At 37.2% G+C, this 26473-nt stretch overlaps 2 protein-coding genes across 2 annotated transcripts; one reads left to right on the top strand and one right to left on the bottom strand.

Annotated features, from left to right (window-relative positions):
• Nucleotides 1-3247: 3247 nt before the first annotated feature.
• Nucleotides 3248-3790, bottom strand: LOC127790951 (uncharacterized). Its single transcript, XM_052320687.1, has one exon. The coding sequence runs from the start codon at nt 3788-3790 to the stop codon at nt 3248-3250; it is 543 nt and encodes a 180-aa protein (XP_052176647.1).
• Nucleotides 3791-10757: 6967 nt separating this feature from the next.
• On the top strand, nt 10758-26440 carry LOC127790802 (BRAP2 RING ZnF UBP domain-containing protein 2). Its single transcript, XM_052320492.1, has 12 exons — nt 10758-11041; nt 15912-16027; nt 16128-16236; nt 16348-16462; nt 19949-20046; nt 23277-23383; nt 23466-23712; nt 23805-23858; nt 24106-24255; nt 24999-25063; nt 25705-25759; nt 25861-26440. The coding sequence occupies exons 1-12, from the start codon at nt 10805-10807 to the stop codon at nt 26008-26010; spliced, it is 1503 nt and encodes a 500-aa protein (XP_052176452.1). The 5' UTR covers nt 10758-10804; the 3' UTR covers nt 26011-26440.
• Nucleotides 26441-26473: the final 33 nt, after the last annotated feature.

Raw genomic sequence — 26473 nt, 5'->3', positions numbered from 1 at the left:
AAGAGGGTGAGTTTGAGGGACATTTCGGTGGCTGGAGGGGTATGCAGTTTCTGGCAACGTAGCGGCAAACAGCAATTGTTCAGCTGTGATTCCCAGCGATCCAACTACGTTTTCCAGAACGCGGGGTAGTCGGTGGTGGGGTCGGGGTGAAAAGAGTGTAAGATTTATTGTTTTAATTAATATGGATTAGCATTATCAACATTTTAGAATAAAATTAGATTAATTAAGAGCATAATTATAGTTCAGCCCATTATAGTGGGCTTATAACACTTAAGACCAATTAAAAGAGATCCTGTTATGGGCCTTGCGAGGGGACTAGACTATCCATGACCCAACAACAAGGAGAGGCCCCTGCCTTCACCCTAATATATTATTGTGTCTGTCCCATTGAAACCACTCTACGTGATATTTTTGGCACAATGGGGGAAGAAGGCAGTTTTTTCTCCAACGTATACAGTTATTTTTCAGGTTTTCTTCTTTAGCAATGGATCCTACTTTGATGCTAGACTAGACTAGACTAGATACACACGTCTGCTTACATGTTTAATTTTATACACAAGATAATGTTATATGGCGTGATTAGGACTGGTGTATGTATGATTTATTGTCAATTTTCCAATAACTGGTATCAAAGCTAGTGTTCAATTACGTTTTATGGCTTTATGTATGCGTATCTATATATATATATAATTTTTCGGATGTCGTGAATAATTCACGCAAATGGGTGTGTGTGTGTGTATATATAATCTAACTTTGGATGTCAATGTCTTGATTTAAGCAAATGGATGTCAAATTTGTGCAAAATTGTTAAGGAAATCTGCATTTCACGATTTGGGTTGAAACTAGGTCTATTTTCTTTGTGAGAACCTACTTTTATTATTTGAATTTGATTTTGTAAAAGTTTTCCAAAATGCTTAATTTGTATAATTCACTTATTTTGTTATAGTTAGTGATTGAGCCCATAAAAAACACAATCTAAGAGAGCTTACAACTACTCCTTATAAAACCTGTTTGTATTAGGTTATTGTTGATTCATTAAAAAACAGAGGATACAACTGCACTTGTAACACCCCAAATCTCTACCCAATTATCATTTACAATATCGGGAGCAATTTAATTACAATTACACATCTCAAGGGTTTATCATACGCAAAAAATCATTAGCCAATCAAAGTTAACCCGTTACAACATCTGGCCCCCATTGCTACAACTCACTGCCAGAGATCTTCTCAATCAGAAATGCTCCGTACACGTAGCCATCTAAGCCCAACACTTCACAAGTCTACTCTGAACGTCAGCTTCCACACCTTGAATGATGTCAAAAAAAAAGTGAGCCACAAGTCTCAACAAGTATATTTGAAATAAAATGGCACAGTTTAAACTTGATATGGGGTGGAATAACCCTACCCATCCTAGGAGAGATGGTTAGGTTATGACTTACATTCCCCATGCGCTCAACACGTTACACCCACCATTACCATGCAATCCAGCATGTCATGCATAGTCATGTTATGTCATTTCACATAATGCCCATGTCATGTTGCATGTCACAAATTGTGTCACCATGTGCTCATGTTCTACTTTATGATGTCACGCATCTACGTACGTTATATACATCCATGCCATGTAATGTTATGTTTTGCCTGGGCTATGTCTCAAACACATTATACACAATGCTATGTCTTACCACATTTAGCACCTATGCAAAGGTATGTCCATTTGCTCACATAACATGCACCAATGTGTACAACACACGCTAAATATATGTATATATATTTATGGATGTCGCGACATACACGTTTATTCACATCACACACATTAACGTGCACCTCACATATCAAACACCGTTATGTATGTATATACACATGCCATGACAGTGTTCAGCTAGGAGGCGGTCTCTGCTACTAACATTGGTCCTAGTACGCTGCTTGTGTCACAGGTGACTTATTCTGGGCAGGAGTTTGGCTCTTCGAGGTAGGGTTCTGTGCGTTGGTCATTTGTTGATTGGTTTGTTCTTCCAATTCTGTCATGTGTACGCCGGAGTGCAAGGTTTGCCCATTCGTTCTTGCCGCTTGGTCATTGTTCACGAGAGCGCTGCTTCCCTTGCCGTCCTTACGGGGCCCTAGGCTTCAAATCCTGAGACTGTCGTGGTAGCATTGTCGAGCCTCTTTTTGGTCGACGTGAATGGTTCCGACCTCGGTTTCAATTACTGGGAATTTCATGGCCAGATGGGGGGTAGACACTACTGCGCCTAACTTGTTGAGTGAAGGGCGACCAAGCATCGCATTGTATGGTGTTTGATAATTGATGACTAAGTATCGAATGCAGATTGTCTTAACAAGGGGGGAATTCCAAATGAAGTCAGCAAGTCGATGTAGCCCTTGACCCATACCTGTTCCCCTGAGAAACCAATCAGGTTTCTGTCGAATAGTCTTAGTCCTTATTCGGGGATTCCTATCTTATTTAGGGTTGACAGGTACAATAAGTCAACCGAGTTGCCCTGATCCACGAGGACCTTTTTCACCAAGAAGTTGGCGGCAACGACCGAGATTACCATGGGATCGTCAAGGTTTTTATTGATGCCTTCAAAGTCCTCCTCGATAAAGAAGATTGCGGGGTGGCGGGGAATTTTCCTTGATCTTTTTTTGGTGTTGCCATTGTCATTATCGCTTGGAGATGTCGCTTTCTTGTAGAGCTGGACTCTCCTCTGCCTATGAAGCCTCCAGAGATGGTGTCGATAACCCTTGCTACCTGGTTTCCCGAATGTGGTTTGGCGTTTTGTCTACCGCCTACTTGGTGCCACCTCTGAGGGCTGTGGCTCATTTGCCTTTTCGGGTTACCCTGGGGGGATCATCTCCGGTCAAGTTGGTAGACGTATTGGCGGAGATAACCCTCTCTAACCAATCGCTCTATCTGGTCTTTCAGGGCGACGCACTCTTCGGTTGTGTGTCAGAACATACGGTGGTAATCACATCGTTTGTTGGTGTCAGTGTTTCCACGAGGGGGTCGTTGCTCGTTGATATCCGAGAGAGGGATGACCCTGGTGTTGTAAACTTCTCAAAAAAATTTGATCTCGCCTTATCGTGAGGGGAATGTACGCATTGTAGTGCAATCGGGGTGGTTCGAGGGCCCGAGGTGGTTCCCTTTGCCCTTTGTTGTGATCTTGACCTTCCTGGTTTCGGTAGGGGTCCCTCATGTGGCTGTGTTGATGTTGGGGAGAAGGCCCCGATTGGGGGGGCGGTTGCATTCATGATTCTATCTTCGCGCGTTGGATGGTCGAGGCTTCCTCTATGTTAATGTATCCTGCCAACCATGTCCTAAGGTCGACCAGGGTAGCTGGGGGCTTTCGAGCCAGTGAATCGACGAAGGGACCCACTCTTAATCCAGCCATAATGGCGTGTAGGGATATCGCGAGGTTGAGATCTTTGATCTGGAGAGCTTCTTGAAAGAACCTGTTCATGAATGCCCGTAATGGCTCGTGTTCACCTTGTTTCAGGTTGATAAGACTGGTTAAGGTCTGGCGATGGTCTCGACTAGTGGAGAAGTGAGTGAGGAAGTGGGTGGCTAGCTCGGAGAAGTCGTGGATGGAATTTGGCTCCAAGGATGAGAACCATAACATGGCCGACTTTCTCAATGTGCTGGGGAAGGTTCGGCACATGATCGGGTCCGAGCTTTCGCTTATCAACATGGCAGCGCTGAAGGTGGTAAGGTGATCCTGGGGGTCAGTGGTGCCATCATAGGGTTCTAAGGCGTAGGGAGGGCAAAAACCGTCAGGCAAGGGAACGGTCATGATGAACTTGGAGAAGGGATGGCTATGAGAGTACAGGGACGTGGAAAGCAAGGGAACTGGAGTGCGAGTAGCCTGATGGTGTTAGTGGCGACTGCCCTCGGCATCGCAATCAACTCATTCGTTGGGCTGGTCACGCTACTAGTTTTGTGTTAATTCGTCTATTCGATTGTGCAGCCGCTCGACTGTCTGGAAAAGGACCTCTATGACAGCTGGATTCTGCAGAGGGTGATTGGGGTTGTTTAGCTCTTAAGTGGGGCGCTTCTGGTTCGCACCATGGTGTGGTTGCGGGAAGATTGGTTCGAAAGGCTTCGGTGAGCTTATGGGCTAGGTAAGTTTTACCGAGCCCTATGGTGGGCGCCAAATGTTCCTTCCTGGCTAAAAGGAGGATGATCGGAGGCGGGGCGCGGGTTCTAGCGATGGATCCATCCAAGGGGGGCGGCTGGCACCGCAAGCACTCCGACGGTCGAGTCAGCAAAAGAGTAAGATGAGGCAGTGAATTAGTAGGTCAGATGTCAGAACATATCTTGGCTCTGAAGATAGTTGGTTGATATAAAAAGAGAAGATGTCCCCCTACATGCATGAGACGTGCGTTTGTAGGTGATGGGACTGGCCATTCGGTGCTGGTGGTGGTTGCCAGGTGGTAGCATGGTGGCGACGGGACCCTCATTAATGTGGATGGGATCCGCCATTAATAAGGATGGGATCTAAGACGACTGCACGGATATCTAGTGGGTTTGCAATGATGTCGTGGCAGGCTGGTGCTGGGCCAAAGCTGGGTCCAGAAGAGAGATCAAGTTGGGTCGAGATTGAGCCTAAGGAGAGGGCCGAGATTGGGCCTAAGGAGAGGGCCGAGATTGGGCCCAAGGAGAGAGCCGAGATTGGGCCCGAACGGTCCAAAAGGTTAGTGAAAAAACTAATTTATTTGACTCTCACATGACCAAATATTACATATACAGTAAGTGTAATGAGTCAATTTATGCATTCACCCACTAGCAAACATCTTAATGCTACCTATTATATCCTAAGATATTTGAAAGGAACCCTTGGTAAGGAAATCTTATTCAAAAAGAATGAAGACTGAGAAATTCAGTGTTTTGTAGATGTTGATTGGGTAGGTTCTTTAGAGGACAGTAAATCCACTTTCGGGTTTTGCACCAAGGTATAAGGAAACTTGGTAACATGAAGGAGCAAGAAGTAGAGTGCAATGGCTAGAAATAGTGTTGAGGCAGAATATTGAGCCATAGTTTAAGGTATATGTGAGGTAATATGGCTGGAAAAATTTATAGAAGATTTGAAGATACAAAATGCTACTCCTATAAGGCTATATTGTGATAGCAAGTCTACTATAAGTATAGTAAATAATTTAGTCCAACATGATCAAATAAAACATGCAAGGATAAATAGACATTTTATCAAACAAATGATTGAAGATGGTGGTATCAATCTACTATATATTCCTGTAGGTATATAAGAAGCTAATATCCTAACTAAAGCAATGAACAAACAAGGATTTGAGATGATTAGAGATAAGCTGGGAATGAAAGACATTTATTTACCAATTTGAGGGGGAGTGTTGGGGAGGAATTCATGATAAAGAAGAATTTGGAAGACTAAATTGAATAGAGAAAAGATAAAGCCCCAGTCGTTCCAAAGAAATAGGAAAAGATAGGCTTCATCTATCCCTAACAAGTAGGAGAAAACTTAGCAAAAAATTTAGGAGAAAATTTCTCCCTTATCTATTGTTGTATTTGTAATTTAAACTCCTAGATTTTAGTTAGATTTTTTGTATTTAATAGGTTTCATGTATCATAGAAAAGATGTGAAGTAAAGATTTTTCGTTCACCCCCTATTTGCTTAGAGTTTATGCCTAATTTCTCTAGGCTTGTTTAAAGACATTTAATATACAAGTGTTGTTTGTGAAAGACATTTTAGTTCGTAGGAGAAGACCAGGGGACGTGGGTACAGTTAGGGGCAGAGCTACATACAACCAAGATTAGCCACCCTTCATTTTTAAAAAATAGTACTGTATATATGTAATTTAATTTTTTTTATTTTTTTCTAAGTACCGAGCAACCCACCCCCACCTCACCCTACCGGCCCAACCTTTATTTTCTCTCTCTCTCTTTCTTTTGATCTTACCTACTCTACTCGAATAGTTAGTTCGTCGGAAGGCGAACGCCTCTATTCCCACTGGTCGTCGGCATCTCCTCATCCACCTCACCCACTTGGCTATTCTCTTTATCTCTCTCTCAACCATTTCTCTATCTCTCCACCGCATCTCTTCCACTGAAGCAAGAACCAAGAACCCATCCCGCCACAAATCAACATCTGATCTTCAATCCGATCATATTTTCATAGTCAAAGTCACCTCGATCTACAGGGGGTAAGTCTTTTCATTACAGATCCATGATATAAACGTATATACGTAAGTGTTGGGTTTGGCTGAAAGTTTAAGCTTAGATCTATGAAGTTTCGACCGTTGGATTTTGTTGGTTTTTGGGTATGTTGGTCAATGGGGATAAGGGTGTCAGATTGTTACCTCTGATCGCTGGAAACCACGGGCCATAGTGCCTGACAACGACTGCCAGTACGTTTACGCGTTGGGTTTGGCCGGAAGTTTAAGCTTAGATTTACAAAGTTTTGGCCGTTGGATTTTGTTAGTTTTTTGGTCTGTTGGTCAATGGGGCTAAAGATGTTGGGTGCTTGCCTCTGATCATCGGAAACCACCGGCTACGGTGGTCGGTGGCGACTGCTAATGAGTTTACGCATTGGGTTTGGCCGAAAGTTTAAGCTTAGATCTAGGAAGATTTGACTGTTAGATTTTGCTGGATTTTGGGTATGTTGGTCGATAAGGATAAATATGTCTGGTGGTTGCCTCTGATCGCGAGAAACCACCAGCCACGGTGGCCGGTGGCAACTACCGGTGACTACCAGCACATTTATGCTTGTTGGGTTTAGCCGAAAGTTTAAGGTTAGATCTACGAAATTTAGCCATTAGATTTTGCTGGTTATTGCGTATGTTGGTCAATGGAAATAAGGGTGTTAGGTGGTTACTTTTGATTGTCAGAACCACCGATTATGGTGGCTGGTGGCGATTGTCAATGCGTTTTTCAGTTTTGGCAAAAAATTAAAAATAAAATATACAAAAATTGGGCCTACTTTTCTTTTGTATATGTTAACCTTCCTTATTCGTTTCTTTAACTGTGTTTTAATTAAAGAGATTAATTTTTTTCATTTTCTGTTATAGATTTGCCAATTATAGATTTAAAACTATGGCAAATCTACCGTGAAGCTTGTCAAGACTCAGTTACGCAATCAAATTGGAGATTAATGATTGAATGATAGTCTGTCATGAAGCTTGTCAAGACTCAACTATGCGATCGAATTAGAGATTAATGATTGAACGATAGTTTAGTTATACATATTAAAAAATAGATATTTAATAAAATTGATAATGATATTATTATGCGACGTTATGAGAATGATTGTATAATTTATTGATATATTTTTTAATATTATATATTTTAAAATTTTTTATGCTATTTAATTTTTGTCCATTTTGCCTAAAATTTATAGCTCCGCCACTAGGTACATTTTCGTGAAAATTCTAGTTTTTGTGAGGTGACTTTTTATACCAAAATTTTGGGTTATTGTACTTAAATTCTCTAAATTTTGCTATTTATGCATATATCCTTAGTTTTTGCTCAAATTTCTTGAGTATCCTATAATTTATTTGTAATTATACTTATGTCCACTAAAATTACAAAAAAAAACATTGTTGTCATTAAATTCATGTAGTAAAATGTTGAAAATTTCACTTTCTTTTATAAAAAACCATTTATCATATCTAGTAGAGGTGTCAAAAAATATCAAAAAATCGGTGAACTGGACCAAACCGAACCGAACCGAACCGAACTGTGCCTTTTGGATTGGTTCTATGGTTCAAATGTTAGGTTCTAGTTCTAAAAAATTAAGAACCGATATATTTGGTTTGGTTACTGATTTTTTTTTATTCAAACCGTGGTTTGAACCGAACCAGAACCAATATTATACTTATATATATTATAATTTTTTAGGTATATATATATACATACACATAAATAGTATCACTTCTTAGGAAACTAACGAGATTCATGAACTCTTTTATTTCTAGACTTTTATGCGTTATTGCTATACGAAATGGTCGATGTAATCTCATTTGATGAGGTAGTCTATGAATTATTTTGTTCTACTTTTACTTCAAGACTTGAAACATTAATGAAGTTGTAGGTTTATTTTAATTAATAAATTTGTTTGTAATTTCATATTTTGCGAAAATATTTAGAAGCTAAATGTTAATTGAATAGAACTAAAACCGATCTGCTATGACGGATTGGTCATAGTTTGGTTTTATATATGTAATAGTTCGATTACAATTTTTATTTTTTCAGAATCGTTAAAAATAGTCCAGTTATTGAATTCTTATATAACCGGACCAATTCGAATAATTGACACCTCTAATATCTAGTCATATCATCATTCTTTATGACTTGGTGAATAAGGAAGAAATACATTATTATCAAATGATGATTAGTGTTTTTTGCTGTACCAAATGAAATATATTTACTCAATAAACAATAAATAATAATTATCATCTCGAATTTATACATATCGTGTGTTTACGTGCATAAAAGAAAAACATTTTTAAAGGTGTTATTAAACCATTCATCACCTATTCAGTACATTGAAACGTGTCAACAGATGATCTGATCATGTTAAAGAAAAATAAGAAGATGGTAGACTAAAAAATTGCTCTTTAATTTTACTTTTCCCATGCCTTAAATTTTCAGCAATGCTCGGATCTGTCTTGGACATATAATTTTAATTTGACATTAATTTTTAGTTGTTGCATGTCAATTAAGTTCGATTAGATTATGTCCCATGTGATACTCTGTATGTATCACTTAGTTTCTAGAATTTCATTTAAATTGCTAGATTAGGGGGAAAAAAAGGGGATTTGTGAAGATAAAGTTTATTTTTGGGTTTAGGCATTCTTTTAAAAACAAAAATCCCCATTTTTTCAAGGGAAAACACACAAAAAGAAGAGGGGCACTACACTAGTGACCTAGGTCATTTGATTTCAAAGATATATGATGCCAGGTTCTTCATATTATGAGAGAAAGAAAAAAAAAAAAAAAAGTTAGAAAGAAAACACTGTTACATTCCTAAAGAAATAGATAAATAGAGAAAAAAAGAAAGATAAGGTCAAGAGAATATTGACAAAAATTAAAACATGAAGGTATTTTTATATTCTAAAAAATTTAATTACCATTTCAATTTAAATGGAGAGGTACTAGCTAATATAAGTTCTAAATATTACTAAAGTCTTGTAAATTTTTAAATTAGTGGTGAGGTCTTTTTATTATAAGGTAAAATTCACAAATTACTTTTGAGGTTTGCCTAAATTGCACTTACTTTCAAAAATGCCATACAACGTGTTTGTTGTTAACATATTAAATTAAACGATCATTTTGCCTTTACATTTAATGTATTTTCTCTCTTTTTATTTTGTATCTTTCTCTTTCTTCTCTCTCTCATTATCTCACTTTTTTTTTTTTTTTCTCTTTAGTATATCACCTCACTAATGACTCATCACCAATCACCAAACATCAACTATTGATATTCCATATTGTTAGCCACTAGAGTATAAGGATGAAAAAAATCAACAATGAGACTTGATGATGGCACTACAAGAGATTGAATAACGGATAAGACAAGAAGTCGACAAGAATAAAGAATAAGAGTACAATCAATAAATCTTTTTCTCTCTCTTTAAACACTAAAGAGGTTTATAGGGATCACAATGAGTTTAGTCAAAGACCCATAACTTTTGATAAATTTTTAGAGAAATCAATATCTAAAAACTCATAATGATTGGTGGGTTTTTAGCGCGGGCAATGGAATTTTGGAGAACCTAAGTTAAAAATTGAGGGAAGTTGAATCTTTTTTTTCTTTTTTTCTTCTTTCTTCAAAATTTTTAAAAAACCTAAATTTTTCTAACTTTGATCGAATCGAAAACAAAGAACCTAGGGTTCAAAAAGTTCAAAACCAAACCATATCTAGGTGGTTTGAACTTGACCTTGCATGGGTTTTGCTCTCTTTTCTCTCTTATTGATAGTTGATGAAGAAAATCATTGTTGATCATCCATAGTGATGCTTGTTATTCTATAATTTTGTTTTAATATTTTTTTTTATTTTTGTAAAACCTTAAGAGTTAATGTAGTTTATCCAAATGATTAAAGTTATATTTAGATAAGGTCATTTGATTGTATCATTTAAATTTTAAAATTCATTATTTGAATATACTTTATTGAAAGAATTTCAACATGAATTTAAATTTATCTTTAATTTGGAATTAAAAAATAAAAATATGAAAAAGACTTATCTATGAATATTATAAAATTTAAATGCCATTATAAAAAATTGGGCAAATTATAGATTTAATTTTATCTTTGACAACCTTAAAATTAAATTAAATAATTAATATATTAAACTATAGTTAAGTTATATTTAATTAACATAAAAAATTATAAAAAAGATCAAATAACCAGTAGCCAGTAAGGTTTTAATTGTTGGAACCATCGTTGACCAATGGCCCACTTTCTCTTTCTTTTTCTTTTTTTTTTTTTAAATTCACCTCTTTGATGAAACTTGAGGTTTTAATTGTTAGAAACCATTAACAATTGATGAGTTCATTAGTCAGTGATGTTTTTTTCTAATTTTTTTTATTAAATATAATTTAATATGTTAATTATTTAATTTAATTTTATTAAAAGTATTTAAGAGAAAATTATATAATTTTAAATCATAATAAATAACATTAACCCTTAAGATTTACGAAGAGGACTTGTGCATAAAAATTAAAAATATAAAAACTTTTAATAGTCAATTTTATAGTATAAGACGTATTCTCCAGCCGTTAAGCATCCATTTAGGCTGTGACGGTTCCCAGCAAGTTTCTTTATTCCGTTGGCCATGTTAGAGGAAACTTCAAGCAGCGCCGGGGCATCCGTCGGAGTGTCGTCGGAAGATGTATTCCGGCTTCCAACCGCCATGATTCCCGGCGACTCTACTTCCCCCTCCTCCTCCTCCTCCGTCCCCGACGTCACTCAGACATTACATTTCTCTTCTGGAAACCCTAGAATTGAAGAGACCAGAGGTGTCATGCGCCTCTTTCGCGACGACTTCGTATCTCCGTCTTCTCGACTACCTGTAAGTTTAGTTTTTGTTTCCTTGATCAAGTTTGGATCTTTCAATAAGTTTAGTTTTTGTTTCCGTCTTCGTGTCCGAACAAATTCTCATGAGAGTTGGAAATTCTCATGCGAACGCGAAAGTCGGTTAGTTTCGTTGATGAATTTTCTGATAAGAGTTGAATCACTGATCGGCCAGTGACCAGCCAAGAGAGTTGGAGAAAGGTTGAAAGTGAGTAAGAAGAGAACAATTCATGAGAGAGAATAGAGAGAAGAAAAGAATTCGCCATCTTTCTTATTCATCAGAGTGCTTCCTCTGTTTATTTATACGATTCACCCTACTTTGCGCTATATATGGAACTAGGATTTGTGGTTGGAAAACATATGGAAATGAACAAGTCGTAAAGAAAACAGAGAAATTGCAGCTCAATTTACTTATTTTTCTTTGGGGGAAGGGGGGGGGGGGGGGGGGGGGGGGGGGGGTTGGTTTGGTTTGGTTTAGAAAATAAGAAGAAAATGAATATATATTGCCATGAAACTCAAATCTTTCCCCCTTCGAATGATTCAGTGCTCTCAGAAACCGGATCAATTAGGTCTGGATCGGCTCACTTTACACTTTCCCAATTGAAATGAATTCGAAACACAAGACATCACATGATACAACACGACACGACATGACACTCACAACACAAGACTTGAATGAAGGATCAACCCCCTTCCTTGGATTACAGAGGCGTTATCTCAATTCATAGCCTTCTTTTATCTGTTCCTGTCAAGATGAAAAATGCAGCTAAAGGTGCAGGTTGTTTATTTGGCGCAAAGTTAACATTTTTCCATTTGTTATAACAACCCTTAATTTCACTTGGTAGGGTCAATTATCATTCCTATTTATGACCCTAGCATTTGCAAGGCTTTATAATCTGTCTTATGATTTTTTCACCACCACCACCACAAAAAAAAAAAAAAATATCAAGCCCTAATCCCACTACGTGGGGTTGGTTACATGAATTTTTGTTTCCCAATCATTTTTTCTCCAAGTTTTTATTTTTACTTCCCCCCCCCCCCCCCCCCCCCCCACACACACACAATTTCTCTCTCTCTCTCTCTACAGATGCCTTTTATTCCAACCACTTTTGTTGCATATTCAGTGGAAGTCCGACCCTGGTTCCTGAGGTCAGGTCCTGTGGTCCTGTGGTCCTGTTATGAGAAACTGCAAGGGACTCCCGAATTAGTGTTTAGAAGTTAAATAATAAGTAGGCATGGAGTGAAAATATCCTGTTATGATTTCCCAATGTTAAAATGTGATGCCAATTTTTTGATCACCTTACCTTATATCTGAGTGTTTGGGTTTACATTAATAAACAACCTTAAGTTGGTTTCTTTTTGTTGACAGTTTACCTAAATGGGTTAACTGTTCTCTGCCCAGTTTTCAGTTTCTGCTCAATTCCCTGGCATCAGTCAATGTTAGCCTCTGTGTTCCACATTTTTAGTTCTCTTACCTGTGAGATTGTTGACAGCTTCCATAAGACTGTCGACACTGTAGTGTAATGCTCTTGGTTCCTTGGCATTTTGTCATTCAGACTGTTGACAGACAATTTGGCCTTGTCATCAGTTTCCTTACGTCCTGCAACTTCAAAGTAGCACTAAAATATCTGTTGCTTATAATCTATCAGTTTACCGAGGATTAGAGACCATCTCACCCCTCCCCAAACCTTCATCTGAGACCACAAGATAAGTCAACTTATGCATTCTTGAGTCAACATGGTAATCATCATGTTCCCAACTACCCAAGGCTTGTAAACATTCAAACTTAACCTGATTATTCCAATTACCATACCACATTGCAAAGTAAGAGTGACTTTGAATCATAAACTGAATACAATTATATGATGCTCCTTGTTGTCTATCCTCAATATAATATTAATCATACTGCCAAAATGAATTACGTAAACATCTTCTGGCATACAGCATGTGGTCCTTCTAGAGATGGTTTAGCAAAACATTTCAATTTACTAAAGTACAAGCACTGTTGCATTGTATACACAATTAACCATAAACTAAACCCTTATTCAAAAATCTTCATGTCTCCGGCCTTTCGCAATTTGTGTGGTTAGCAAACACCACATGAGCAATTGCAGCCAGAAAGATACGCATGCCAATGGAGCACGTGTACATGCAACATTTTTCATGACTAATGCATATAAAATATTGTCATGCAATTTCTCAAATACTATGGCTAGCCTATGGCCCAAAACTGTAGTGTTGTATCCCCAACACTATAACGACTGATGTATAACAACAATGGCCATACTGGGATGAAATAAAACTATAATGCGCATAAACATGCAGTGTGTGCAATTAATAGAAATGTGCATGCAAGTGTCACAACCCCAAGGATATGGTAGTAATAGTATATTACATGTATTGTAGTTGGTTGTACCTTGCTGTATTGTAGCTGTTGTATCTTTCAGTTGTTATTGTAACTGAAAGATAGAAAAGCCTATAAATAGGCTAAATCAGTTGAGGATAGGCATTGTTGAATGATATCAGAATTCAAGTCATCTCTCTCTTCAACTCTCTCTTTAATTCCTCTCTGATTTCTCTCTATTCTTTCTCTCTTTCTCTGTTCTTCCGATCTTACTCTCTGTTCATCTGATTTCTCTCTTCCTTTCTATTCTCTCTCCCTTGATTTCTTCCAATTTCCAATCAAAACCCTAGATTAAGACCAGATCCCTCACAGCAAGATCTTACCCAAGTTCAGCCTTTCAGCTGGTTCTTTTCTGTGTTATGCACAATTAAAAGAATTCCTTTTATTCGTTGCAATCAACTACTAGCAATTATGCTCCAGAAAGACTTAACAGAATTCTACTTTTAACGGCAAGAAACTGGAGCTCAACACAGCAAAATAATATGAACAACTCTCTCTCTCTCTCTCTCTCTCTCTTTCTCACACACACACACACACATCAACATAAGAAGGAACCTTCCCATTCAGCTACATGTACTTATAATAATCCTCCTCTCCCAAGGAATATAAAAGGCTAGTATATTGGTGTCATGACCCTAGGAGCAATAGAGGGGCATTATTGTAATAGGGTTATAATAGTTGTCACATACCCAAGGGTAGCTATGTAATTGCGTCCCTATATTTTGTTGGGATATTTTCTCTCTTGTCTTTATTCCTTTTGTCTTGTAGCTAAGGCGGTTACATTGCTGTTAGAACCGCACATGATGGTAGCTGTGGGCCTATATATGGAGCCAAGCCTGAAGTTGGAATTTCATGAATGAATTGGCTGACTATTCTATAATTCCCTTTCTTTCTAATTCTCTCTCTCTCTATTCCTCTCGATTCTCTCTATTCCTCTCTCAGTTCTCTCTAATTTCTCTCTCTCTCTCTCTCTCTCTCTGCTAATTTCTCCCCCTCTTTCAATTCTCTTGTTCCGTTCTCCGCCTAATTCCAATCACAACCTTAGGTAACCCTAGGAATGTGACAATTGGCAACATAATAGCAGTGCAGAAACCCATGCATCTCTTAAGATGCCACATCCAGCTGCCCTTGTTAAACCTCCTCCTTAAATGAATGCAGATTTAGATGATATGCATAATATATATGTACATGCATGTGCTACCTCGTGAGAATGCACACAAGAAGCTTTCAACACCATGGAGATTAATTAGGACTGGATTAAGGCACCTTGAACATAGAAATGCGAGCCATGTTCAGGTCTGTGAGAAACAAAGCCCAAGCCAAATGTCAGCCCAGCCTAAGCACCCTATTGACAGTTCACTAAAACTGTCAGCTGTTCTAGCAACACTATCAACAGTTTAGTTTTCCTTGTGACAGTTTGCCCACTCCATCAACCACCAACTTCCTGTTGTCAGTCATTTGATCTTTTCAAATGTTCATTCTTCTTTTCCATTTGATAGTTTGAGCCCTTACCACACAGCAGTGACTTCCTCAATGTTATAGTTGTCCAAATTACCATTCTACCCTTCAAAAATCTCAAATTTCCTATTTTGGGCAGCTATTCTCTATTTACAATCCCAGATGTCATGAAGACACGAGGTGTCACATATGCCTGTACTGCTTCTTCTTGCATTTCTCAACCGTCTTAATTGTGTGATCACATCTTCAATATTTGCCACTCTAAACTTATTACAGATAATTTTATTTAAAATTTACTTTTGTTGTATAGCTGCAAATACATTTTTAACATCCTCATCTTAGTAACCTAATGAATATATATTTGTTGAAAAATTGTTTCTTCAGTTTACTTTATCAATCAGTAATATATTGCTATAATTAATTTACCTGTAAGAAAATGTTTTGCGTTTCTTTTTCTTTCCTTTTTTTTATCTTTCAAAGATAAATATGCATCCTTTTGTGTGAAATTTTTTTGGCTTTATATTACTGTCTTTTCTTAGACACTTCAGGGGATCTTGAAACCTGAAAACTTGATCTAGAATAAAGAACTTATTGCTCTTTGGTTGGAAGTGAATATTTTGGAAAAGAATTTGTTCCCTTACCATTGCTCTGCTTACTGAAAAAGATGACCAGAATTGTCTTTTAAACATCTGATCAGATTATCTTTTTGTGAAAAGTGTGTTCTGCAATTTGATGTAAAATTTACAAAATTTTGATTCATTATTGATGAAATCAAGGAATTTTTTATCTCTCACTTTAAGAACTAACCTTCTTGTATTAGGGTTTATTGCTTTCATAATGTGTATTAGCTTGGCAGGTCTGTGAAGTATGATTGGGGGTTCATATATGGTGTCTACAAATTTCTCATTATTTTTTTTTTTATTAATTCCAATCAAATCTTGGAGTATATGATCACCAGATCAAGTAATTTACTCATTGTCTTTATCTTTTTCCAATGCTATATAAGGTTGGAAGGAAAGCTCTAGTTTGTGTCCTAGGAGTGCCAAACCACATGACATATGCAGATTTCTGTCAGTTTTGTGGTTCATTCATTCAGCATATGTTGGAAATGCGAATTGTCAGGTCCAATTTAAAGCTTAATGCCTTTAACACAAAACTAGATGCATCTGGTTATTTGTCAAATCTGGTTTTGATTGTGTCCTATCACTTTTTGATGGTCTAGGAATGATGGGGTGGAGGATAAGTACAGCATTTTGATAAGGTTTGATGATCAGAGCTCAACCGATGCTTTCTACACTCATTTCAATGGGAGACGTTTTTCCTCCCTTGAGGTTTGCTATGCTTTTTTGTATATTATTTTCCATTAACTGCAAAAAGTTCTCTCCAGAATTTTAGTGTTCCTTTATTAGCCATCCCCATATTATATGTTCTCCTGAATACAGGTGGATGCTTGCCATGTACTTTACACAGTTGATGTGCAGTACACGGGCTCAATTGAACATGCACAAACTTCCCCTATAAGCTCTACAGAGCAGCCCACATGTCCGGTCTGTCTTGGTATGTTTCTTGTTTTCATTTTGGCAAATTATGTTCTTATCTTTAGTTTCATAATGGTAATTAGAGCATCCTATATATGCAGCCTGTCTGGGACTGTTCCTAATCTTCAGATTGGCACATTGATAGTCTTCTTTTTAGTGCTATGATGTTGATGCATGCTAACAGAAATCTATTGCTTGGCAATAGGATTTGCTATGTTATGAACTCCAGTAGACTTCTTTGTTCTTTCATTGGGTCAAAATCATATTCTATATCTTTTTAGTGAGATTTTGTGATGTTTACATATGAAATAAGGAAATAAGAAAAAATGAAAAGCTGCTCATCAAATTGCAAATAACAGACCTGACTAAGTATGTTCCTCATTTTTTTTTTTTTTTTTTTGGGGGGGGGGGGGGGGGGGCGCTTCTCGGGAAAAGTCATGACTTCACTTAGGGATCTGCCTTCAGATTGATAGCGTTCTCTGTTGGATCGTTCAGTGTTTAAAAAACTGCGCTTAACACAAAGCGCAGCATGCTTAGAGCTTTTTGTGTGTGAAGCTGAATAACTTTAGCTGACCGCAATTAAGGCGGGCTTAAGTTGCTCTTCTAGCTGAACTTTGAAGCTCAAAAAGCACGCTTCAGAGATATGCTTTTTTTTTTTTTTTTTTTATATCAGACAATATAAATGGTTGAATTTATGTAAATCTTTCCAATGATGTGGTTGCTTGAATGGATAAAATCACGTATACATTTAAAAAAAAAAAAAGACTCGACTATATTTACCAAGCAAAAAATATTGACGGAAACATGTAATTAAATGTAAATTAGGGATGGCTAATGTATTCTTGATCGTTGTAAATTAGGGGATAGATGATTAATTTCTGATTGCTATAAATTATGGATTGTTGATTGATTGTAAATTAAGGATTGATTGTTTTGTTTGGGGATTGCTCTAAATTAGGGGTTGATTGATTGGGATAGGTGTAAATTGGGGATAATTTTTTACCTTATGCTTTTTTTTTTTTATGGTTGTATGGACTTGTAAACGGGTATAAAATATAAATGAATCATTTTTCAAATTCACAACCCTCATTCTTATTTAGTTTTTGGATAGTTTATATTTTGTATATTTATAAAAGTTTATACCCTATCTCGTTTATGTGTGCTTTACTTTGATTAAGTGTGTGCTTTGCGCTGAAGCTCCATAGGCCTTTTGTGCTTAGGGCTTTTGAAAACACTGGGATGGTTGAGTTAGTAATGTTTTTACGGTGTTTGTATTGTCTCCTTAGGAACTTAGGAGGTGATAATGGTTCTAGAATCGACATTTTATTGACATTTTTTAAGTATTATGATGCAGTTGGGCCAAACCTGAAACACTCCTAGTAAAGAGATCTAAAAGTACTGCTCAATCTTTTTCCCCTGCATTAACTGCAGCCAGTTCTCTCATACACACTCACGAACTTTTTCTCTTTCTTATGAAACACATGTTTGGCACCCTCAAGTTTCTTAGAGTTTCAAAATTCAATGGAGATAATTGTCTGAGCACCCTTTTTGTAATCAGCATTAGGCACATGTCATATTTATTGTCTAGTGTGTTTGATTTTTTTATTAATAATTTCTTTTGGCCAGACATGCCACTGGTACGCTGTGGATACATTGTTAATCTGCTAGGGGCATGCTTATTCGGAAAATAGGACATGCACACTACTTTGGGGGTTATAATGCAATTTTAAGAACTTTTGGGTTGTCATTATGTATAATTATGATTTTCTTTGCTTTATTCTCTCGTCTAACATTTTTTTTCTTTTCTCCACTCTGTTTCTCTCTCATTTTTTATAGCATGTGATTGTTGTGTGAAAGTTATGTTGGATATTTAAGATCTTCCATAAAAAAAAATGTTTGAGAATTAAGGCATGGGAATTATGGTTTTCTTAGTAGTGCTATATTGCTTTTTCATTATATTTAAGTAATTTTTTATGTATATGTGATATAGATATAGTTATTTCATATTTTTATATTTTATATTCTTAGCCTGCCATGTCCTGCATTTTTTTTAACATAAACATATATGGGTGTTTATATGGCATTCATGCTATGTTCACATCCTGGCTGCTTCATATTGTAAAGAACTCCAAACTTAATAAAACTTCTGCTTACAACAAACTCATATAGGTGCATATCTGATGGCATTCAGAAATCTAAAACTCACATTAAGTCCATGTAGATCCCGTGAAACATGAGCCTAATTGCATTCCGTAATATAAAATACAGTCTCATATAAGTGCATGTAGCCATGTGTAGATCCCACAAAACATGAACATATCTAAGAATTCTAAGCATATTAACTCTTTTAATTATGGATAAACTGACCGGACACCTCCTGAACTTTGGTCATTTGGCCTTGGACACCCTTTAATTTTAAATATTGTCCTATCAATTCCTGAACTTTCCAAAATCACCCATAGCACCCTTGAATTAGCCACAACACCCGCTGAACTTTGGCCCCTTTGAGGAAGTGTCATGGCTAACTTTAGAAAGCTCAGGGACTGATTGGGCAAATTTTAAAGTTCACCGGGTGTCTAGGCTAAAGGGCCAAAGTTCAGAGGGTGTATGGTCAGTTTATTCTTTAATTATTGGCCTACTTGTGTAATTCAATTTCTATAATTTCAAATGAATCCTCCAACCTGTCCCCCTACTTCTTTGTGTGTCCCAACCCTTCTTTTTTTGTCAGGCTGCTAGGTCTATGATTCTATGAACAACTCCCCCTCCAACAGGGTATGGTAGGTCTCAGCCTCATTTTGCAGCTGCTATCAAGTGGGAAAAATGCTGTTGATTGTTGGTGTTTGGATGTGTGCTTCTGTTTCAGGTGCTGGTTGTTATCTCTACAATGGCAGCTGCTGATTGGCTGTTTTGCTATCCCAACATTATTTGCAGCTTGTGTTATGGTCTTGTTTCTTAGTATGCTTTGTGTAATGTCTCCTGGTTTTCTTTTTCCTTGGATGGCTCTCATCCAGCTTGGCTGAGATGATCCCCATCCTTTTTTGTTTTTTTTTGTTATTCCTTGTTTATGCCTGATATATTTTGTTTTCCTTCCCTTCTGGTAATGCAGTAATGAATTCTCTCTCTCTCTCTACACACCCCCCCCCCCCACCACCACACACACACACCAAAAAATAAAAAATAATAGTAATAAATAAAAGAAAGAAATCTCATATGAAGCCAATAACCACGTTGAGACAATTCATTTAACAATTGCTATACAATGACTTCGATAAGTAAATTAATTAATTATTTGCAATGAGGACATTATTTTCTTCAATAATTTTGGGTAACTAAGTAATTTAACCATTATCTTTACTTTTTATAATCTCTCTCTCTCTCTCTCTCTCTCTCACACACACACACACACACACAAGCACGTGTGTGCACACACACCAATTAGCCATATCTATTTTATGATAGGGAAATATTTAATTTGGTACACATCTATTTCTGTCCTTTGCTGCAGAGAAGCTGGATCAAGACATGAGTGGAATTCTCACAACCATCTGCAATCATTCTTTTCACTGCTCTTGTATTTCTAAGTGGACGGATTCTTCTTGTCCAGTAAGCAATTTGATGGTTATTCTATAGAGTTGATGTGTTTGGACTTCCTTCTTTGCTGCCTATCATCATTCGTGCATACATGTATGCTATATATTTGGAAGACAACTTTCTGTTCAATACACGTGTCAAGAACCTGAGCTTGACTGTAATTCCTTTGATAAGAGAATTGAAAGAGAGGGAGAAAAAGAGAGGAAAAAGGGAAAGAAATAGACTGATTAAGAGGGAGAACTGAGAGAGAGAAAGGAGAATTTAGACAAGGAGTATGGAGAAATAGAGAGACCCAAGAGAGACAAAGAGAGAATTTTAGAGAGAGAGAATTAACTTTCAATTAATCAAAACCTAAAAAACGTACAAGAGTGGTATAGCCTTATATAGAGGCTATTCCACTACTTTAACAAAGCAATTTCCACTTCCTCCACTAGAGTAATTGCTCCTAAACACTACACAACCGTCATTAATTTGTAAATAACTAACTAATACTATTTTGTAGAAATAAAAATAAAATATAACTAACCTAAATTGTGATATTCCTTCCCCCTCTAAGATTTCTTGTCCTCAAGAAATCTCAGCGGCTAGTCCTTCATCCCACCCCTGCATCATCTTTGCCTTCTTCTCCTTCCTCCAATCCCTCCATAGACAACAATTGCCTATTGCATTGGTGGCTTGGACTGAATTTTTCTCCACACCTGTAGCACAACCCAAATTGCCTCCTCTGGTCCATGGATGGCCAGGGATTTTGCTAAAGTATTAACCCTTGGATTCCATCCTGATGTTCTAGTCCCCAGATTTTCATCCGACTATTGATCTGTTGAAGGTTGAATTCCCGTTGGGATGTAGTGCCTTTTAAAGATTGCTTCCAAGTCCATTTCTTGTAATCTTGCCTTCTCAGGAGCCTGCTTGACAATTGCAAGCTGCATCATCTTAACCACTACCCTTAATTCATCATTAGGTCCGCTAATGAAACTAAAAACAAAATAATCTTCAGTCAAGGTAGGATGTGCATTCATCATTAGAGACCTTAATTCTTCAAAATGGGCTTGTTAGTCTATCACCGACCCTTCTTGCTTAAACTTATCGAACTCCTCGATTGTGTCTGTTATAGGTTTCTCACCAAACCTTATACGAAAGTCCTCCACAAAGTCTGCCCAATTTGTCTCATCTCTCACTTTGGTCTACCCTTGGAACCATGCATCAGCCATGTCATTGAAGTAGGCTGTTGCAAGGTTTATCCTCTGACTTCCAGCCACTTGATAATATTGGAAAAACCTCTCACACCTCCTAACCCACCACCTGGGTTTAGCACCCTCAAACATGGGAATTTCCAACCTAGGTAAGGGCATGTGTTGGTGATTTAGGTGGGGTCCCCTTACTTGGATGGTGTGGTCTATTACTGGTTGTTCTTCATCTTCTTGTGACATGGAAGCATGAGGGGGGATGCCTGCTTGTGTCGAGATAGGTTCTGACGCAACTCTTGAAAGGAAAGCTTGCTACATCCTTCTCCAGCAATTGCACAGCCTCTCTAGTGGCAGCATTGGTCGCTATGTTCTCCTCCTGGCAACGACCTAACTCTTCCTGAGTTTGTCGCTAACCCATCTCCATAGCCTCCAATCTTGTCTCTATTTGCTTCGTGCGGGTTTCCTCTGCCATTTCCTCAATCGATTTCTTCCAACTTCACCCTGAACAACAACTGAAATTGCTTCCAATAATTGGTAACTGTCTCTGAAACCGCTTCTAGAAATTGCCTTGTACTGCTTGCCTTCAAAATCTAATTGGAAACACCTAGATCCAGTCAAGAACCAGACTGCTCTGATACCAATTTGTCAGGAACCCGAGCTTGATTGTAATTCCTTTGATGAGAGAATTGAAAGAGAGATAAATAGAGAGGGAAAGGGGGAAGAATCAGACTGATTAAGAGAGAGAACTGAGAATTGAGAGAGAGGAGAATTTAGACAGGGAGTAGGGAGAAATAGAGAGACCTGAGAGAGACAAAGAGAAAATTTCAGAGAGAGAATTAACTTTCAATTAATCAAAACCTAAAAAAAGTACAAGAGTGGTATAGCCTTATATTGAGGCTATTCCACTAATTTAACAAAGCAATTTCCACTTCCTCCACTAAAGTAACTGCTCCTAAACATTACAAAACTGTCACTAATCTGTAAATAACTAACTAATACAATTTTGCTAAAATAAAAATAAAATATAACTAGCCTAAATCGTGACAACATGCTTCGAAGTGCATTGACACTAAAATGTACTTGGGTTGAAAGGTGGCATGAAGGTGGTGGGTCTTCTTTCCTAGCTGAGCTCTAGCCTTTTTATGAAAGATCCTTCTCTTCTTCTCTTGCCTATGTGATGCAAGATTATTCCTTGCAAAAAATCAACTTCATCCAACAATTTAAGCCAAGTTGCTTCTCCACATATCCTTAACGATTGAAAACTAAGCGAATAATTTTTGAACTGAGATTATACATCATTGAATGAACATGTTTAACTTTATCTGCATATCATGTAAATAGTTATCATTTGTCGGATCTCAATTCCAGTTGAATTGCTTAACCATATTATGAAAAGGGAAAAAAGATAATTTGAACATTGGTAGCCAAAACTATGTATCATGCTTTGTTTAAGATATGAATAAATTATTGTAAGAAGTTTGTTTCTTCTCCTTCAAAAGTTAAGGTCAGCTAATGAAAGCTTTGTTTTTATGTCAAGATTTTTATAGTAAATCAAGATTGCTGGAGTATAGGAAGCCACCATGCTTTGGCATCTCTCAAACCTTTAAAAGTACCATGGAAATGATATTATCCACATTGAGGGCAATGGTAGAGAAAGAGGGAGGGCAAATAGGTTTGTGATATTATATGCTGTGGTTTAACTCAAGTTATGGCACTTTATAGAGGGTACTTAAGGAAGAAGATCCATTTAGCTGGCCCCAAGTGGTGGGAAAGGCTTAGTTTTAGTCAATCTAATAAAGTATGTTGGATTCATGAAAATGGGCACTTCTGTTTTATATTTTGGATGTTATACATTTTAGAGTCCAACTTGTTCAAAAATCTGCTGATTGTGTGGAAAAGAAATTGAGAGTTGACTTGGCCTCTGTGTGCATATTGAATTGTATCGCCTGATGAGCCCTTTTGTTTTGTTCTGGACATTATTTTTTGATTGATCATCCAAAATTTCTTAAACTAGTGAATTCCATGGAAAATGACTCATCTCTACATGTTATCCAGGTATGCCGATATTGCCAGCAGCAACCTGAAAAGTCAATTTGTTTTGTTTGTCAAACTTCAGAGAATCTCTGGATTTGTGTTATTTGTGGTTTTGTTGGTTGTGGAAGGTAAAAATTAACAATTAATTTTTCTTTGGACAAGTGAAGTTATTTTCCCAGGAAGGAAAGATGAGAATTGTATATTCTGCAGGTATAAAGAAGGACATGCTATAAGGCACTGGAAAGATACACAGCACTGCTACTCCCTTGAATTGGAAACACGAAGAGTGTGGGATTATGCTGGAGACAATTATGTTCACCGTTTGATTCAATCTAAAACAGATGGGAAGTTGGTTGAGTTGAACCACTATTGTACTGATGCTGATGATAGCTGTGGTAATTGCTGCACTACAGATCCTGGATATAATGAGGCTCTCTTGAACAGTAAAGTTGAAACTGTAATTTTCATACTTTGTGATTACTTGATTATCAGTTTTTTCAGTGCCATTTTATGACTCCTAATACATGTGGCTCCAAACTGTATCTGCAGATTGTTAATGAGTACAATGACCTTCTGACAAGCCAACTTGAGAACCAAAAGATAGTAAGTTCACTCTTCCATTCTCAGAACCTAGTGGTACGAGATTTAAATTTATGCCTGAGCCTCATAGTCATTTGGCTTACCAACTTAAAAGACATCAGATTTCCCTGGAGTTGGACCAGGGCCTTTTGATATTAGCTATAGGTACCTAGTCTATTATGATTTCTTTATTGGCAGAGATTGTTAAATATTTAGGAGAACTTTGTTTTTGCTTGTTGAATTACCAGCCTCTTATTTCTGTTCCCCCCAGTATTTTGAGTCCTTACTGAGAGGAGTTGAAGAAGAAACTGAAAGGGAAATATCTGAAGCTGTTAAGAAGGCTGTGAGTGGCAATCAGAAACTTCAGAAGATGCAAGCCAAGTTGGATAAATGTGTTAAAGAGAAGAAGTTTCTTGATGAGGTATTATTTATTTTTATATTTTGACTTCTCTGAGATTGAATGGGTTGTAATCTCTGCAATTTCTTGTTATGAGAGTGCTGACAAGTAGAATTAACCCACCTCCCTCCTCAGATTGGTGCTTCTAGAATTGATCATATCTATATGAATTCCAGTGACCCTTAGATCCTCACAGTTGTGTATCCAATTCCTCCAATTCCTTCAAGTGTGTCCGCAATTAGAAATTTTGAATAACTATCAGATACTAGTGGGATGCTTTTTGACTTTTAGTATGGTAGTACCCATCCTATTTTAAGGTTAAGATATTTCATTATTATTGTTTCTAGAACCAATGTTTTGAACTTTAGATTATAGTTCCTAAAATCAATGTCAAAACAGTTTTTGATATTTTAGATCTTTCTTATACATGAAAAATTGGGATATCAAGCATTTTAAATGTAGTCCAAGTTCGGATCCAGGTAACATGGCCCTTCTTATGTGAATATTATAAGTTGGAACTGAAAATACTTGGTGGATAATTAAAGGTAACTATTTTGTTATAAATCACGCTTCTTAATTTGTTAATGGATATGCATATATCATTATGCTCAATTTTTCCACCTCTTGCTTAGAATTTGTTATTGGTGCTTCCTTTGATCCTGCATTTTGTTGAATACTGCCATATCCACACTGAAACCTGGGTGGAATTCCTTCTTGTTAGTGAATAATCTAGTTGTTTTTGTAATCTTTTGTTGTTTTGCATGTAGATCAATGAAAATCTCCTGAAAAACCAGGAGATATGGAAAGTACAGATGGTGGAAATTGAAACAAGGTACCACATGCCTGCTCTATTTTTCTTTAGTTTTTGAAGTTTTCACAGGATGATGCCTGATGGATTAATAAATAGAAACTAGGTGTGTAGGCTTCTTCTGGTTTATCTTCAGCTATTTTTCTTCCATTCTGAAGTTTACAGAGGATGTAACTACATACATGAAATCCTTTTTAATTACACATACAGTTCCCCCTGCTATGTTAGTTAACTTCACATTCCCGATTAATAATGGTCGGAATTTGGGCTGTTCTAACCATTTCACTTGCATGTGGCTATAACTGAATTTGGCCAACTGATGAATTCTTTAGTGCCACATTGGAACATAGGATCTGTGGAATGAGAAGAAAAGAAAATTGACGTGTAGGTAAAGATGCATGTATATATATATATATATATATATATTTCTTTTCCTTTCCAATGAAAGAATTGTCTTGTTCCAGACACAGCCTAAAGAAATTAACTTCCGTGACTTTATCATAGAGGAGAAAGGGAAAACGGCTTCATCTGCTCTATGATTCATAGTATTGTGTGTTGATGTAGGGAGACTGAGGGCAACATATTAGCCTTATTTGACACACTGGCAGTTGTGACTATTTATTCAATTCTTCCATTTCCACCCTATCTAATTAGTATTATTCCAGGGAGAAGAAGGCTATAAAGCTCAAGGATGATAAAATACGAGAACTGGAGGAGCAGGTAATTGGTCAGAACACATTAGCTTTCGAACTTCCACTGTTTTTCACTGTGACGATGCCTACTTGAAGCCCCTTACAAGAATTGTGATCGTGCTTATGCAGCTTAGCAATTTGATGGCATCCCTTGAATTCAAAGCAGGGAACGGGGAAGGAGAGCCACCGGAATCAGGGGAAACCAAGGAAAGGGATGTATCCCCAGTTCGCGTGGAGTCCTCGCAAAGCAGCAGCACTGCAGAAGCTGCCTCGAGGTAATAGTGCTCCAAAAAGGTAGGAAAGGGTGCATTATTCTGGTTCCTGCTCAACTCAACAAAAGGATCAAGTAAGATGGCCTGTATGTGAATCGGATTAGAGAAAAAGGTTACCCTAACCCCATTGATTGGTTTTAGGTTTTAGTGATGGCTAACATGGTAAGATTGGCATTGCCTTCATTTGTTGTAAAGCAAAAGAACCATGGCCTCCTCCCTTGTGTGAAAGAGGATTTTAAGTTTTTGTTGCCATCCTTTAAAGGCCTAGATATAGTCTTCCAGTATACGAAAATTTGTGAATAAAGAGGAGATGGGTTTGAAGCTAGATCGGAGATGAAATGAGTATTGGACCATGAGGTCAATTTTTGAGTATTTGGAGGGCTTAACCCCCAACCCCTAGTTCTCACAATTAATAAGAAATAGTTTCTAACTCTTTAGACTCTTGCGCATCATCTCTCTCAAGTACACCC

This window comes from Diospyros lotus, chromosome 14 (genome assembly GCF_014633365.1).
Source record: "Diospyros lotus cultivar Yz01 chromosome 14, ASM1463336v1, whole genome shotgun sequence".
NCBI classification, from domain to species: Eukaryota; Viridiplantae; Streptophyta; class Magnoliopsida; order Ericales; family Ebenaceae; genus Diospyros; species Diospyros lotus.
The sequence above is the reverse complement of the archived record's forward strand: the minus strand, read 5'-3'. Positions and strand labels throughout refer to the sequence as shown.